Below are 18,351 nucleotides of genomic sequence, written 5' to 3' on the forward strand. Positions count from 1 at the left end.
TACCATAACCCTATCGACACCATGGTGCATTCTGTTCGCAACGTTGACATAAACAAACCACTCGACCACACGCGGTCCGCGGTTGTGAGGCCGGTGGACGTACTGGCAAACTCTAATTAACATTCAACTCTCTGGCAACAGCTCTGGTGGACATTCCTACAGTGAGCATGCCCATTGCACACTCCCTCATGACTTGAGACATGTGGCATTGTGTTATGACAAAAATGCATATTGTAGTGACCTTTCGTCCCCAGCTAAAGGTGCACCTGTGTAATGATAATTCAATTTAATACGATTCTTCATATGCCAAATCAGATGGATGGTTTATCTTGGAGAAAATGCTCACTAGTGCACAAAATGGAGAGAAATAAGCTTCGGGTGTATGGACAATTTATGGAATCTTGTATTTCAGCACATAAAATATGGGACCAACTCGTTGCATTTATGTTTTTGTTAAATGTACATTGCTTTTATACCAATAGAGGTCTTTACAAACAAGTATCCAGTGCGCCCTTTATACGCAAAAGACACTTGAGTGGCTGTAGGGCTGAAGTTTGTCATCTCATGAACAGACATATCTACTATATAAACATAATTTGGTCATAACTACAGTACCATTTATGCAAGACTTTAGTTTTGGGTTAAATGAGATTAGTAAATGAGTCACCATCTGTCAGCATAGACTGAAATAGAAGTTCAATAAGCCTGGTGCAGTTAAGGGGGACTGACAAAACGTTTAACCAGCATATGGCATCATGTTATGACATATTGTTGAGCAATGCTATTGCAAAACCGCTCAGCGATGAAGCCACTGCTCCAAAACCGCCAAAAAGCCAGACTACGGTTTACAACTGCACACTGGAGAAATGTCCTCTGGTCTGATGAAACAAAAAGAGAACTGTTTGGCTGTAATGACCATTATGTTTGGAGGAAAAGGGGGGATGCTTGCAAGCCGAAGAACACCATCCCAACCGTGAAGCACGGGAGTGGCAGCATCATGTTGTGGGGGTGCTTTGCTGCATGAGGGACTGGTGCACTTCAAAATAGATGGCATGAGGGAAAACTGAAAATATTGAAGCAACGTCTCAAGACAGTCAGGAAGTTAAAGCTTGGTCGCAAATGGGTCTTCAAAACGGACAATGACCCCAAGCATACTTCCAAAGTTGTGGAAAAATGGCTTAAGGACAAATAAGTCAAGGTATTGGAGTGGCCATCAAAGCCCTGACCTCAATCCTATAGAAAATTTGTGGGCAGAACTGAAAAAGTGTGTGAGCAAGGAGGCCTGCAAACCTGACTCAGTTACACCAGCTCTGTCAGGAGGAATGGGCCAAAAGTCACCCAACTTATTGAGGGAAGCTTGTGGAAGGCAACCAGAAACATTTGACCCAAGTTAGATTTAAAGGCAATGCTACCAAATACTAATTGAGTGCATGTAAACCTCTGACCCACTGGGAATGTGATGAAAGAAAAACCATCTGAATAAATCACTCTTCTATTATTCTGACATTTCACATTAAAATAAAGTGGTGATCCTAACTGACCTAAGACCAGGAGTTGTGAAACACTTTAGCTAAATACATTTAAACTCAGTTTATGTAAACTTCCGACTTCAACTGTACTTGCACACAATAATTAATTAGAGGCCTGGTGAGAGTAAACATTAATGAAACCGGTTGTGGTTGAAAGACTGAAAGTCTTGAGTCAGAACATGATTAGAACTCTGGAGTGCTTTTGTTAAGATGGAACCTATGGTTGAGACCAGAGGCCTTTTTAACACTAATTGCGGTTTTAAAATGGACAGCACCACAACAACCTGAGGTAACCATATTGACTCAAAGAACATTCCCACACCGAGAGACAGAGGGAGTGATGGAGATCTTTACATGGTCAACATGGTATTTTTTCCCTTACAAAATTTAGCACACAATATCAGTCATTGAATCCTACATAAAATGAACAAAAATACAGAATTATTGGCAGATAAATCCAAATAAATTTATTGGTCATTTCATTCCACTGTACAAAGCAAGCATGAGATCTTGCAGTTACTGACTCGACTGGTCCGGGAAACAGTTGGAGAATTTTCATTTCCTTTACACCTGGAACAAAGGCAAAAATCTGATTACGGTAAGTACACAGTCATCCAGAAATAAAAACAGTCTGACATAACATTGGGGTGTGCTGAAGACCCAACAACCCGTTCAAATACTTGCTGAACCATAGAGATAAAATGGTAGACTCAGCTTGAACCCCTCAGTCAAGGACACATGGACCTTTGATATTTCCAGTGGTATTGTTAACAAAACACACCCCCATAAAGAAAACACGAATAAAAAAAAAACAGGTCTAGCCCCTGGTTTGTCTGATCTGGCAGTTACTCCACTTCTGTTGGTCTAACCCCAAGTGGTTCTGGAAAACGGTTAAAGAAAATAAACCCTCCTCACAGCTGCCCATGTCCCTTAAAGTTGAAGTGTTTTTTACTGACAAGAAGCACATGGCTGAGCTCGAATCACCACTATTAATTCAGGATTCCTATGCCTCAGCCATGCCTCCTTGCCCGTCCAATATTTCCTCATCTCCCACCCCTTCTAAAGCAACTATACCTGATGCTTCGCTCTTTTCCCCTGCCCCTCTACAAAGTTTCCCTCTGCAGGCAGTCACCTAGTCAGAGGTGCTAAAGGAGCTCCTGAAACTTGACACAAAAAAAACTATTTTTATTGACTTGGCCAAAGCTTTTGATAGGGTGATACCTACTGCAGCCCTCATCCTCCACATACAACACCCGTTCTGCCAGTCACATTCTGTTAAAGGTCCCCAAAGCACACATATCCATGAGTCACTCCTCTTTTCAGTTCACTGAAAATTGATTGTCCGATTGGACATAACTCCAACAGGGTCACCAGGATGGATCAGCCAATGAAGTAGAAAGTCCAACCCAGTTGACTATATTAAAACATTATAATCCCTCAATGGCACTACCCATGCCATTAAAGCCTTTTGGCTACCAGAGGCCTCTATCATTCTCTAGGGTCCCACCTAGTTGACTACTTCTCAACGGTGAATGTACTCGATAGCGCTGCCCATGCTGAAACAAGCTCTAAACTCACTTGCGTGAGATCAGTGATCAAGTCATGGAAATCTCTCCTTCAAACAGAGCGCATGCTGGCAATTCTGTTAGCCAACGTCACAGCTTGGTAACAAGATCTACCCTGCACCTCGTGGCTGAAATGTGCATACCTCGTCATCCATTAAGTCACTGTGCTGTCTGCTTTCAAAATCAAATAGCTGGTAGGCGATTAGCTCGGCAAGTGTAAGCCTTTAAAATACACTGATCGCTTCAAGGAAGATATGAGTGAGGATTGGATGCATTTTAAAGATTTTCCAACAGCATCTAGGTCAGATGTGAAGCTCATATGCTCTACACTACCACCTGACAGAGGTACATGGTTGCAATACGTACCAAAGACCAGTCGCGCGGCCTACTCCAGGGCTTTGACGATTGCCTCGTTGGCGTCTATGTTGATCTGGACCTCGGCCCTGGCAGCCTCGTCAGACGCAGACGCCATTTCAGACTGGGCCTTCTCCAAGTTGACCTTGGCAGCCTAAAGAGCAGAGAGGTCAAATACAGAACCATAACCCAGTATCCATACTAACATCATGCATACTAAATATGCTAGCACAGTACCAGTCTTTTTTTTATTCTCTTTTTTTACATTCAACTGAATAACCAATTAAGGCTAACAGTTTTTGGGATGCTTTTACACAGGCAGCCGAATTCTGAAATATTTCACCATGTCTTTATTTTAGTTTTTTTGTTTACCCCTTTTTCTCCCCAATTTCATGGTATCCAATTGTTTTAGTAGGTACTATCTTGTCTCATCGCTACAACTCCCGTACGGGCTCGGGAGAAACTAAGGTTGAAAGTCATGCGTCCTCCGATACACAACCCAACCAAGCCACACTGCTTCTTAACACAGCGCGCATCCAACCCGGAAGCCAGCCGCACCAATGTGTCGGAGGAAACTGTGCACCTGGCAACCTTAGTTAGCGTGCACTGCGCCCGGCCCGCCACATGAGTCGCTGGTGCGCGATGAGACAAGGATATCCCTACCGGCCAAGCCCTCACCAACCCGGACGACGCTAGGCCAACTGTGCGTCGCCCACGGACCTCCCGATCACTACAGAGCCTGGGCACGAACCCAGGGTCTCTGGTGGCACAGCTGGCGCTGCAGTACAGCGCCCTTAACCACTGCACCACCCGGGAGGCCTCACCATTGGTCGTTTGACCAATCAAGTCAACTCTAATGCCAATAACTGGGCAAAAGAACTGGGCTGCATGAGTAACACAGCCTTAGACAAGGGTCAGAGCTAGGCAGCGGGTCCCTGTAAGCATAGTTTGGGGAAACACTGCTTCAGCGATGCTAAAGCTGCATAATCCAATCCTGTGAGGATAAATCTTTGAGCATAGAACATTTTTAAAAAAGGACATCCTGTTCTTTATGCTTCTGCCAGGCAAATAAACTCTTTTCAGTGGGTTTGATCCTCAATTAAATTGAGGTGGTATCAATAACTCACTTTTTTTCTTCTTCCATGAACACCAAACATTACTGGATCTTCCCCAAAAATACAACATTACTGAGTACCGCTCCATATTTTAAGGCACAGTGTTGACTTAATCATCTTATGGGTATGCTTGTAATCGTTAAGGACTACGGAATTTATCCAGGACAAAAAAAAGAAATGGAGCCAAGCACATGGAAAATCCTAAAGGAAAACCTGGTTCGGTCTGATTTCCACCAGAAACTGCATCAAATTCACCTTTCTGCAAGACAATAACCAAAAACAAATCTATACTGGAATTGCTTATCAAGAAGACAGGGATTGTTTCCAAGTGGCTAAGTTACAGTTGAGACTTAAATCTATGGCAATAATACGGTAATATGGTCAGCGTAACAGCCCTAACATGTCCTCTCCTTGCAAGATAGACTAATTGAATAGGAAGTTTAAACAAACCTGGTACATTTCTGCTTTACTAGATCAACTTGACAGCCTATGGATTTTCTGAAGGCACAATATATTTTTCCTACACTTTGAAGTAAACATACCTTTGACAAGATACAATTATAAATTAATATTTAGAATATTGTCTACATTTTTATTTAGGTCCTTGAATTGCACAACGAGCAATAGGAATGAACAAAAAATGCATTAATAGAATCTAAGCCATGGGGGTATCTACTAAGAAAATATGGAATTGTTTTAAGATAGTCATACTATGGATCATTTAGATTTAGCTATTGGAATTGGAATTTTAGGACCCCTTAAAAATTATCAGAACTGTTTTTAATTGATTAAACATTGGATTTGGCCTTAGTGCTATTCGCCCATAGAAACCTTTAATAACAGCTTCATACATGGATAAAAACTAAAAAAATGTGGAAAGAGAAGTTTGTTCTGAAGTGTCTGTCCTATAGCTGACAGATAAGGATCACTATCCATTTATTTTGACAAGCATTTAACACATTTTAGGGATTAAAATATCTCCATATATAAACCCAGCAACTAAAGAAATATCCTCACTGTCAACTGCATTAATTTTCAGCAAACTTAACGTGTGCCCAATCTGTTCGGACACTACATAGAGGACGGCAGATCGGCTGTACCGACTACAAAACGAGTCCCATGATGCTTGTGGGTCATAGAGTACTATCGTGAGGCTCTCAGACATGTTTGTGGGAGCCAAATCTTTCCATAGTGGGGTCATAGTTGTAGGCCAAACTGTTTGGGCGCCAGACTGAGAGAACACCGCTCTAGTTCGTCACCTTTCACAGCAGATGCGGAAGGGCAACGTTGGCAGATGTGATGGATTGAGACGCAGCCCATGCAAAACATCTTTTAAACTGACAAGATTGATGGGGATTCTTTTATTATGCTAATTAGATTCCCCACTGGGAGCAGACAGTGACTCCAGAGGGCTAATATTCTTTTTTTTTTTAAAGGTAGGCAAATTAGATTTTTTTGTGAAGGATGGTATCAGCAGAACAGCTCTCTGCCATGCCTGTCTCCATCCATGCAGAAACGCACACTGAACTATCGCAACACCACATTTCCTTTCTCGCCAATGCGCTAGCACCTACAGTTGCGGAGATTAAGTGCTCACAAGAAAGTATTCTCTTAGGTGACTAAATGCTGTAGCTAACTACTTCCGTCGTAATGATGCCTTTTCTCCTCGCCCAAGTCTTCAGATTGGATCACTTCCAACTTCAGACAGTTGGGTCAAAAACCACAATGTGCCAACGAGAAGCCTATTTTAGGGCATCTTTTCATTCCAGCATATTTTAACCTAAAATTGTGCGCATGTTGGTAGGTCTGGAAGAGAGAGACTAGCATTGCAAATTCACATTGCCTCTTTCCTGTGAAAGGCCCATTTGTTACAGTAGCGATTACAGCGTAGAAATGCCAAACATAGCTGGGAGTTAAAGGTCTCCCAGTGGGAACTTGGCACATCTGCTATAACTCAACAGTGACTGACCTTTCCTGCCTTATTAACAGCAGGGTTTCTCCTGTGCATTGTTCTCAGAGGAAAAAAAAGAAAGAGTTATCAATTTCTTTGGATTCAACTTGACAGTATGTGCCCTTCTTAGGACAGGGTCAAAGAGAAAGAGGGAGCTCCTTTACGATGAACGCGTTTAGTCAGCTGATGGGGCTATGAAAAGTAAAGAGCAACATGGCCTTAGGGACATCACACACAAATACATATTTTGACTGACATTTGAGCCAATGCTGTGCGGAATTCTGTTGAGTACGGAATTTGGTCATTTCATAGAAGGCTTCCTTTTGCAAAACTATGGCTAAGGTCTGACTGAGCAGAGCTGCACACAGTTAACATCTTTATAAAGGGGTTTGGGTTTCAATCAATGACTGACTGCATGGGCTGAATGATGCCAATCACAATTCTAGCCTAGCTTTTCAGAGAACAAAGCAATCCTAATGTAGAGGATGGGAAATGTTCATGCAATAGTTATTGCTCTGATGAAGAGCATCTTGTGATTGCTCTGGTTCAATGATTTAAGGACATTCTGCTCCCATTGGCAAAGGAAACGCAAGGTATCCCCTCTGTGGCCCATCTTCCTGCTCAGCTCTAACACACACCAGGTGTGTAACCATTAGCCAAACAGTTGAAATAGAACAAATTCAGGTAGGTTCAGTTGTTTGCTTCAATTAAATAAATGTTTCGCAAACAGAATTGTATCCACCCCAGGGGTGTAATCATTCCGTCAATGCTTTGCAAAATATTTTGTCTGTTGCAAAATGTTTAACAGAAACCGTTTACTCCAAAAGGAAAATGAATTTATATTTGATAAATTCAGGTAGGAACCTCTGTTTCGTTTTGTTTCTTCAATGGTAAACGGTTCCCGTAACGAATACACCCCAGGCCAACTATACAACTATGATTAGTTGATTACTAGAATCAGTTGTGATGCGGTGGCCTGGAAGACAAGCCTGCCCACCCTGTGGCCTGCAGGACAAGTTGCCCACCCGTTGCCAAAGAGATAATAGGTCTATGAGTGGGTGCTGGGTACTTACAGCCACATCCAGCTGGTCCAGGGGGAAAGCCTCTTCAGCCAGTAGTTGCACAGAGGAGTCTGCGTTCACTGTGATTGACCCGCTGCTCACTGAAACAGACAGAATTTGAGTAAAGCAACCTATTCCATTCAGCCACCCACCCATCATACCGGGCAGACTCTTCTCTGTATACATCAATGATGTCGTTCTTGCTGCTGGTGATTCTCAGATCCACCTCTAAGCAAACATGGTACTTCTGGCCCTTCTTTGGACACTTAACTAATCTTCAGATGAGCTTCAATGCCATACAACTCTCCTTCCGTTGCCTCCAACTGCTCTTAAATGCAAGTCAAATTAAATGCATGCTCTTCAACCGATCGCTGCCCGCACCTGCCCGCCTGTCCAGCAGCACTACTCTGGACGGTTCTGACTTACATCCATATGTGGACAACTACAAATAGCTAGGTGTCTGGTTAGACTAAACTCTCCTTCTATACTCACATTAAGCATCTCCAATCCAAAATTAAATCTAGAATCAGCTTCCTATTTCGCAAAAAGCATCCTTCACTCATGCTGCCAAACATACCCTCGTAAAACTGACCATCCTACCGATCCTCAATTATGTAATTTACAAAATAGCCTCCAACACTCTACTCAACAAATTGGATGCAGTGTCACAGTGCCATCCGTTTTGTCAAAGCCCCATATACTACCCACCGCAACCTGTACACTCTCGTTGGCTGGCCCTCGCTTCATACTCGACCTGGAGCCAGTGGGTTTGGTGACATCAAGTCTCTGCTAGGTAAAGCCCTGCCTTAGCTCACTGGTCACCATAGCGGCACCAACCCACAGCACGCGCTCCAGCATGGATATCTCACTAGTCACCCCCAAAGCCAATTCCTCCTTTGTTCCAGTCATTGGCAGCAGAGCAGCTCTCAGATAACTGCACCTGTAAATAGTCCATCTTACTACCTCATCTACATACTGTATTTCATTATTTATTTATCTTTCTCCTTTGCACCCCGGTATCTCTACTTGCACATTCATCTTCTGCACATCAATCACTTCGGTGTTTAATTGGTATATTGTAATTGCTTCGGCACCATGGCCTATTTATTGCCTTAACTCCCTTATCTTAACTCATTTGCACACACTGTATATTTTTCTACTGTGTTTGTTTATTCCATGTGTAACTCTGTGGTATGTGTCGAACTGCTTTGCTTTATTCTTGGCCAGGTAGCAGTTGTAAATGAGAATGTTCTCAATTAGCCTACCTGGTTAAATAAATAAAATATACCTCCCAGCCCCATGTAGACAACTTAACCCATTGAAATTAAATAAATGCATTGCCTTCATGCACAGACTGCAACAGTCTCTTAAAGTTCAGTACAGTCACTAACATAACATTTTATTTGAGCTGATTTCAATCCAGGGAAGTAAACTACGATTTGAAAGTGTTACGCTAAGTCTAGGATGCAGTCATCCCCACAATTCAAGACAGGCCTGACCCCTGTTGGAGGTTCCATGTTAAAAGAGGTCCAATGAAGCAATTCTCAATATCAAATGATTTCTGGGTAACAATTAAGGCTCTGTGATTAATTGAAAACAACTTGTAAAAAATATCAAAGAACAATCAAGCAATAATGTTGCTAGGACTGGGTTTGAGTGGAGAAAAGTGAAAAGGAGCCGTTATTAGGAGATGGGTTTGAACTGTTATGTCTTAAATAATTTACCACCTGGTGATATCACCAGACATGCCAAAACTCCAGCCCACCAAAACAGGCTGAAATTTCAGGCATTTAAAATTGTTTTTTTTACAAACAGCTCTTACACTAAAAAGGGGCATTATACATTTTCAGAAATCCACAGTATTATTCCAACATCACCGTGGATGGAGAGGTGTAGCTCCATATAAATAAAACTGGAAAATACAAGATAGACTGCACTGGGACTTTAAAGTAAGGATGGGCAATGTGTAGTGTTATGGTATGGATCCACATAACGAAATACAATATTTATACTACAATCTATTTCTACTCCCTAACCTCGTTTCACATACACCCATTAAAAATGTTCAGTGCAGCCACTTCTGCAAATGTGCCATTTTGTTCTATTCTAGTGGATTTCAAAGCAGGGGGAAGTAGGGTAACACTTTCAAAAGTAGGCTAAGTTATATTTCTCCAGGTCTAGGATGCAGTCATCGTCTTCCCCACAATTCGAGATAGGACTGACCCCTGCTGTATGGTCCACATTAAAGTGGCCAGTTATTGATATGGAACTTACTATTGCGATCACCTAGAAAACACAGAAGGCATGCGCAAGCACTGTCCCCATTTTGTATCTAAGTAGCTTAAATATCTGATTAATAAAAGCAATGATTTCTAAGTTGATGTCACAAGGTCATTAAATCAAAGTGTTCAAAATGATGTACCGGCCTACCACATACACTGGTATTTGTACACATATGGGTGTCAGGAAAAATCTAGCCATAGTGAATCAAATCCATTTTTAGGTGATACCACTAGTCGCCTCATGCCATAAACAGAGGTCAGAGACTCACCCACCATTTCATAAAGGGTTAAGAACAGAGGAATTCCCACCATGTTGCTATACCTATTGAACGAACCCTTTTAGTTAGAGCTCATGCAAGGGACTAGGTTAGGGACCGAGCCTATGGGTCGTATTGTGGATTGGGCGATCCTGGAAAGCATCCTGTCTCACAGCATAAACTTGTGTGATAAGAGATTTTACACACTATGAAACAGACAAGACAGACTCACACAAACAATGACGTCACCCCTGCCCAGACCCACATGCTCCCAGCACCTGCAAGACTATTCCATATGACCTCGAACTGCTCCACTGCCTTGGTTACCCACACCCTTTTCAATATTCAAATAATAATGCATTTGATTCTTACACCGTCGCATCAATGGAGGATCACTTGATTTCCAGTTAATATGCAATCTCTTGAAACAGAGCACTAACATTTATTAACTGTAATTTTGTTAATTATATGTCCAAAAGACATCAGCTCGAACTTGTGATAAAAGTTGCATGTACAGTTGAAGTCAGAAGTTTACATACTTTTCAACCACTCCAAAAAATGTCTTGTTAACAAACTATAGTTTTGGCAAGTCCGTTAGGACATCTTTGTGCATGACAAGTAATTTTTCCAACAATTGTTTACAGAGATTATTTCACTATATCACAATTCCAGTGGGTCAGAAGTTAACTGTGCCTTTAAACAGCTTAGAAAATTATATCATGGCTTCAGAAGCTTCTGATAAATGTCAATTAGCCTGAGTCAATTGGAGGTGTACCTGTGGCTGTATTTCAAGGCCTACCTTCAAACTCATTGCCTCTTTGCTTGACATCATGAGAAAATCAAAAGAAATCAGCCAAGACCTCAGAAAAAAAAAAATTTTTGTAGACCTCCACAAAAGTCTGGTTCATCCTTGGGAGCAATTACCAAACGCCTGAAGGTACCATGTTCACCTGTACAAATAATAGTACACAAGTATAAACACCATGGGACCTCGCAGCCGTCATACCGCTCAGGAAGGAGAGAGATGAACGTATTTTGGTGCCAGAACAGAGGACCTTGTGAAGATGGAGGAAACATGTGCAAAAGTATCTATATCCACAGTAAAACAAGTCCTATACAGACAACCTGAAAGGCCGCTCAGCAAGGAATCCACTGCTCCAAAGCTTCCATAAAAAAGCCAGACAACGGTTTGCAACTGCACATGGGGACACAGATTGTACTTTTTGGAGAATTGTCCTCTGGTCTGATGAAACAAAAATAGAACTGTTTGGCCATAATAACCATTATGTCTGGAGGAAAAAGGGGGAGGCCTGCAAAGAACACCATCCCGTGAAGCACGGGGGGGGGGTGGCAGTATCATGTTGTGGGGGTGCTTTGCTGCAGGAGGGACTGGTGCACTTCACAAAATAGATGACATCATGAGCATGGAAAATAATGTGGATATATTAAAGCAACATCTCAAGACAGCAGTCAGGAAGTTAAAGCTTGGTCACAAATGGACAATGACCCCAAGCATACGTCCAAAGTTGTGGCAAAATGGCTTAAGGACAACAAAGTCAAAGTATTGGAGTGGCCATCACAAAGCCCTGACCTCAATCCATAGAAAATAAATGTTTACTAAGATTAAATGTCAGGAATTGTGAAACACTGAGTTTAAAATGTATTTGGCTACGGTGTGTGTAAACTTAGGACTTCAGCTGGATTTGGCTACGGTGTGTGTAAACTTAGGACTTCAGCTGGATTTGGCTACGGTGTGTGTAAACTTAGGACTTCAGCTGGATTTGTAAATGTCGACATTGGTCAGTCCAAATTTCCTTTTTAATTCTGTCATTGAAGTGTTATTTCAATGTTAGGTTTTCCATGTGGGCGAATTTCAGAAATTACTATGGATCGTTATGCCATTTGATTCTGAGTTTTAGGACACCTTTAGATATTACGTGCTGTAGATTGTTGGTACCCATCCAGGCGCTAGTGTGTCACACTCCTCGCTGAATGACAAATGGATGAACAGGTGATAATTGTGCACCTTACTTCACAATTCAATTTAAAATTAGGCCTAACTGAATGATGAGGGTGAAGAGGGTGATTTAAACTTAGAAAGACAAATTGTGTAAGGAGTGTGTTATGCCTATTAAAATCAGCAACAAATAATTTGACAGTGCGCCTTGCGGGTTGACACTGTTCTCTTTTACGTTTAACTTTGTAAAAATAAGCAATTACAGGATAGTTTTATTTACTGTAACCATTACTAATCAAATGTATTCTAATAGAAATGAAAACATACTGTGTTGCAGTAGGCCTTCACAATAATGCAAGACATATCCTTGACTCTATCCAACTTAAGCGGGAATCAAAATATGCCAGTCAGCATGCACATCGAAACAATTTCACACAATAAGAGAGCCTATAGACAAGATTAAATTGACAATCTGATGAGTGACAATATTAGGCTTAACAGCTGTCAGATTGTACATAGATGGGCGCACCGTTAAATTTAAAGATGCAGGAAAGGATCATCCCGATCAAATCCTCCTTCAGTCACATGCAGGTAAAACCTTGATTTCTATACCGTATTAGAAAGCATAATCTGGTGTTTCGATGACACTTACCTTTGTCATAATTCAAGAGGTGCAGCTCTATTTCCAAATGTCACTTTTTGCAAGAATATGCGCGCTGTCCATGCCTTCAGCACGACCGCTCACACAGCAGCGTTGCTCTGGCTTACTAACCAAAAATATGCAATTTATGTAATTCATCCCTTACAATTGTTCATGCACTGGCGCTTTTGTTTAACTTTGGCACCTGTCTGGTTATATTAATACATTATTTGTTTCTACCATGTCAAAAGAAGCTGTAACTTCACTTAACTAATCAAATCAACAAATAAAGTTGATCAAATGGATTGCACTAATGTTATTGTAAGGGAAACTAAAATAAGTTATAGGCATTGTTTTTCTAGGACTGTAGAATTATATTATACATATCATTGACTAACAAATAACTTCTTTCAAACATATATTCCCACTAATAAACTCAGCAATCAAAGACATCCTAATCAAAGACATCCTCTCACTGTCAACTGTGTTTATTTTCCAACTTAATGTGTAAATATTTATAAGAACATAAGATTCAACAACTGAGACAAACTGAACAAGAAGTGGAATAATGTGTCCCAGAACAAAGGGGAAGGCAAAATCAAAGCATTAAGTACTGCAGTGCATCTCCTCCTCATGGACTGCACCAGATATGCCAGTTCTTGCTGTGAGATGTTACCCCACTCTTCTACCAAGGCACCTGCAAGTTCCCGGACATTGCCATGTGTGGGGGGCCTCAATCCAATCCAACAGGTCCCAGGCGTGCTCAATGTGATTGAGATCCAGGCTCTTTGCTGACCATGGCAGAACACTGACATTCCTGTCTTGCAGGAAATCATCCATACGGCTCATTCTGTGCGTGGTGGCATTGTCATGCTGGAGGGTCATGTCAGGATAAGCCTGCAGGACCGGTACCACATGAGGGAGGATGTCTTCCCTGTAGCACAGTGTTGAGATTGCCAGTAATGACAAGCTCAGGGTGATGATGCTGTGACACACCGCCCCAGACCATGGCGGACCCTACACCTCGATCCCGCTCCAGAGTACAGGCATCGGTGTAACACTCATTCCTTCGACAATAAATGTGAATCAGACCATCACCCCTGGTGAGACAAAAACTGCCAATCGTCAGTGAAGAGCACTTTTTGCCATTCCTGTCTGGTCCAGCACGGTGGGATTGTGCCCATAGGTGACATTGTTGCCGGTGATGTCTGGTGAGGAACTGCCTTACAACAGTCCAGCCTCTATCAGCCTATTGCAGACAGTCTGAGCACTGATGGAGGGATTGTGCGTTTCTGGTGCAACTCGGGCAGTTGTTGCCATCCTGTACCTGTCCCGCAGGTGTGATGTTCGGATGTACCGATCCTGTGCAGGTGTTGTTACGCATGGTCTGCCACTGCGAGGACAATCAGCTGTTTGTCCCGTCTCCCTGTAGCGCTGTCTTAGGCGTCTCACAGTACAGACATTGCAATTTATTGCCCTGGCCACATCTGCAGTCCTCATGCCTCCTTGCAGCATGCCTAAGGCACATTCACGCAGATGAGCAGGGACCCTGGTCATATTTCTTTGTGTTTTTCAGAGTAGAAAGGCTCTTTAGTGTTCTAAATTTTCATAACTGTGACCGTAACAGCTTACAGATGGTAGGCAATTAAAACACTAACAACCGTTCCACAGGTGCATGTTCATTAATTGTTTATGGTTCATTGAACAAGCATGGGAAACAGTGTTAAAACCCTTTACAATGAAGATCTGTGAAGTTTGACTTTTACAAATTATATTTGGAAGACATGGTCCTGAAAAAGGGACGTTTCTTTTTTTGCCAAGTTTATTTATTCATGCAATTAATCCTTTATTTATTAAGCATTGGCGCTTAGGATTCCTGCACCTTTCAGGATAATATGCATCTGATGCATATGCTTAAGTAGACGGCCGGCAATGTTCTCTAGCAAGTACTTATAGCCTGAAAGGCCAGGCAGTTCTAGTGTTGAAGGATTTCTGTAGACCCTGAAGTTGTCTTTCTCCATATAGTTTTTTTTTTTTCCATCTCAGGATATAAAATTATTTTCAAAATTTTAAAGGGGGCATTTAGTTTAATAACAGTCAGTTATATCGTTGGCAAATAAGCTTAGTTTATATTCATCTTTACCAATACCTGTTATGTTTGGGTCCTGTCTAATTCTTTCTGCAAGCAGTTCAATTGCTAGTGCAAACAGGATGAGGGAGAGAGGGCATTCCTGTCTCGTGCCCATTTCTAAAGCAGTTTGAAATCAGTGTATTTTAAAGAAATGTATCATTTGAGCTGAAAAGTTGAAGATTTGAATAGAAAAGGCTATTCAAGACTTTCGACAGCCATTATTGATACATCTACATTAATTTTGTTAGTGTATTATATTGAAACATGTTCTTGTATGGTAAGACTTGCCATTCTGCTTATGAGTTACATTCTTTTCGTTGCCACTTATGGGTCTGAAAGCTGCAGAGGACTCCAGATTTTCCTGGATTTAATATAACGGTTTGATACATGGAACTCTGAAGCACCGACTTGAGTGATGTGTGACGTCATTTGAGTAAATAGGGGAGCTTCTTCTGTCCCAGAATGCCAACTCAATTCTACAGGAAAGCCGTCCATACTTTTTGCCTTGAACTTTGTAACAGCACCTATTTATTTATTTTTAGATTCTTGGTCTGCTGATAAATCTTAACTAAATGAAGCTTTTAAAATTGTTATGTTCAGAGAATATATTTTCATTCCCTTATTAAAACTTACCAAGACTTATTTAAAACAAATTTACAGTCTTCAAAGAGCCATGATATAGGATCATTCTCCTGTATCATGCAGAATTACACCAACAGAAAAGTCTGTTAAATGCACTTAGCGAAGGAATATGGAGAACAAACAGAGCTAAATGTCTTAAATGCGTAAGCATAAACGTAAAAATAAAGACCTTTTAGCATTACAAATGTAGACAGAGGAAAGCAGACAGATGACATAATTTGGGATCCTTTTTATGCATTCTTTAGGGTAATGATAATCTCATACTCAGTTCAAGTTAAATCTGAGTAAAGTTTTTTTTTAACACTAAATGTTAGAAAAAGCCCATAAAGTATTTACAAGATTTAAAAAATAACATTTCTGAACATAGGCCAGAATATGATATGTTAATTTTGAAGAGAGCCAAACTACAGGTTAAACCAAAATAAAACACTGCAAATAAACCTGGTGAACACCTCAGACATCCCAGATTTCATTGTCATTCAGATTTCATTCAGATGTCAACTCTGGAGTTCAGATAGCAATAGAAATCATGCTATATTAGAGCAAACCCAAAATAGATTATTTTGGCAGGTGACCTAAATCAGTCATCTCGTTTGACATAGCAATAAAGGAAAATAAAATGTTTATATATAAATCCTTCTTGCCTGCTTTCACAAGCCAAAAATGTCCCTCTCCAGCTCCCAGTTCTTTCCTCCATAGCAGACAGGTCCTGGACAAATCAAATAGTCTGGCCTTGGATTTTGACCAACATCCCCCTTGACTTTGGTCTGAAAGTTCCATAGTTTGATGATACCCATGAGTGGGTATTTAGCATTGTTCTGTTTCACTAAGATCCAGTGGTATCATTCCAGATTCTCTGGTGATATACCCGTGACAAGTTCCTCTGATAACAGCTTGACCACATTGCTGGAATTTCTCCTTTTTCGTAATCTTCTGGTCAGGACACTCTCATGTTACGGATTGTGTTTTCTTGCTGGTCCAATTCTCCTCAAGTTCACAACCTTGTTCCCAAAAGGCCAATTTTGTTAATTCATGCGCACGCCTTGTTTGTGCGTATCTAACACAATATCCTCTGTCTGAGTGAATCTTATATTTTTTTTTCTTCAACAATTGTAGCAGTTTTGGTGTGCATTGAGAGTATTAAAGCTATGTTTTCCTGGACAGCATTTAACTTTTCAGAACTTCTGTTTGCGTCTCCAAGTTGCCATTTCCTTCGAAGGCGGCAATGGTCTGTTGGATTCATGTCGCGGCGCTGTTTAACAAACGGATTGCTCACTCTCCCAGTTTCTTGGAGACTTGATTAATCAAGGGGCTTGCTTTAACTTTGTTATCTGGTTTCTACATATAACCACAGTTGACCGTACAAAACAGAGCTACTCACACCTCATGAGCCTCCTCTTTGCCCTTTATGTTTGAATTATAAAATCACATGAGGTTATCAGACCACTGAGCCATCATGCAAAATCTCACCAAAGAACTTCGCTGCAGAGCCATCATCGTTGAACACGGTGACCACTCCGGGCCGGAGAACCTGCAGCGTGGGGACATGGGCAGGGAGGATACCGAAAGCACCAGTCAGCGTGGGCACGTCAACCTGTTTCACACTGGCCTCCTTGAAGTACACCTGGGAGAAGGAGAAACATGCATTACATTGACTATTATTGATTTTCTCAGAATTGAAGTTTAATATTATCTGTGGAAATATACAGTATCTGCATGCAGTACTAGATAATTGTTCTAATGGATAAAGTCCATGCATATTTACTGAGATGTTACTATATTTTAGTTGTCAATGAGGTTCTGGTAAGGTACATTGCAGTTATGTTTTCATAAGTGATATAATATGCCATTCGTGTCTGACAGGTTGAAAAGCAAACAATCATCTTATTTAATGTTGACTTATGTAACTAGGTAAGACTGTTTCCAACAATCTAGCAAATTACTGTCAAATGCACTTCAGTGACATCTAGCTAGCTTTAACGCTAACTTGTACCTAGCTAACTAACAGAATAGCTAGCTAGTTATGTGGGTGACAAAGAAGGTGGAGTCAGCACACTCCTGAAAATTTAGCCAATCTAATTATTAAATCAGAAATGGTTGCTAACAATTGAAGAGTACTGTAATCCATTTATAGTCCCAAGGTGAAATCATAAGAAAGTGCAAGGGCCTGTGATCCATTGTGGTAACTAGCTTTGACAAACAGGTTATTTATTGCGATCTAACGTTAGCTAGCAAGTGGCAACACAGGGACACATTGTTGCACAGAACAATTTAGGCATGCCAAACTGATTTGGCGAGGCTTGGTTGGAAGAATATACACGCGCGAGCGTAAATTTACAACTAACTGTTACATGCACAGGTAAAAAGTAGGTAAGCTAACGTTACCAAGTTAAACTAGGTAGCCATTGAGCGGTGTGCACGCCACAGGGATTTGTCGCTAGCTAACTACATGCGTATGGTTAGATAATGTCTTTATTATTAAGAGAGTGACGTTATATCGGTCTTTGGTTACATCAATGGAGATATCTAGCTAGGGCTCTACCGTAGGCCAATAGCATAAGCCTTGTCAACCCCGGACTATATTACCTGCGTTGGCGAGGCAAATGTGAATGACATCTGGGCAGAACCTGAAGGTGCGTCGGCGTAGCATCTTGCTTGCCTCAATACAGGGAGAGAGCAACGAAGAAACCTTGCTGCCATCATTTTGTTTGAATGAATATAATTCAAGTACAAACGAATCCCCAAGCCCTTGCGCGAAGTCAGTCAAACAGTGTGCGTCTGATAGGACAAGGACATTGAACCGAACAGCAATGCCTTTTGAGCGTTCAAAGGATGACGGGAAATGTAGTTATTTTCTAGAGGCAACA

General features: G+C 41.3%; 1 protein-coding gene across 2 annotated transcripts; it reads right to left on the reverse strand.

The window, feature by feature from the left end:
- Window positions 1-1,970: 1,970 nt before the first annotated feature.
- LOC123999315 (ATP synthase subunit delta, mitochondrial-like) lies at window positions 1,971-18,301 on the reverse strand. 2 transcript variants are annotated; one of them, XM_046304954.1, is made up of 5 exons: window positions 18,071-18,301; window positions 16,955-17,108; window positions 7,588-7,676; window positions 3,461-3,602; window positions 1,971-2,118 (listed from the first exon to the last, which is right to left on the reverse strand). In XM_046304954.1, exons 1-4 carry the CDS (start codon window positions 18,185-18,187, stop codon window positions 3,480-3,482), a joined length of 483 nt encoding a protein of 160 aa, XP_046160910.1. In that variant the 5' UTR covers window positions 18,188-18,301; the 3' UTR covers window positions 1,971-2,118; window positions 3,461-3,479. The 2 variants fall into 2 exon arrangements, with proteins under 2 accessions (XP_046160910.1, XP_046160902.1); XM_046304946.1 differs by having other exon boundaries at window positions 1,971-2,099; window positions 18,071-18,299.
- Between the last annotated feature and the right edge of the window lie 50 nt (window positions 18,302-18,351).

The sequence above is a fragment of the Oncorhynchus gorbuscha genome, linkage group LG02, assembly GCF_021184085.1.
Source record: "Oncorhynchus gorbuscha isolate QuinsamMale2020 ecotype Even-year linkage group LG02, OgorEven_v1.0, whole genome shotgun sequence".
Taxonomy (NCBI): domain Eukaryota; kingdom Metazoa; phylum Chordata; class Actinopteri; order Salmoniformes; family Salmonidae; genus Oncorhynchus; species Oncorhynchus gorbuscha.

Bases quoted from the DNA above. Each gene is read 5' to 3' on its own strand.
- LOC123999315 (XM_046304954.1), bottom strand. From the start codon at position 18,187: ATGATGGCAGCAAGGTTTCTTCGTTGCTCTCTCCCTGTATTGAGGCAA. The intron at 7,677-16,954 runs GTGAGATTTTGC...TGTCTGTTTCAG, and splicing joins CTCTGCAGCGAAGTTCTTTG to TGAGCAGCGGGTCAATCACA. The intron at 3,603-7,587 runs GTAAGTACCCAG...TCTGCTCTTTAG, and splicing joins TGGACCAGCTGGATGTGGCT to GCTGCCAAGGTCAACTTGGA.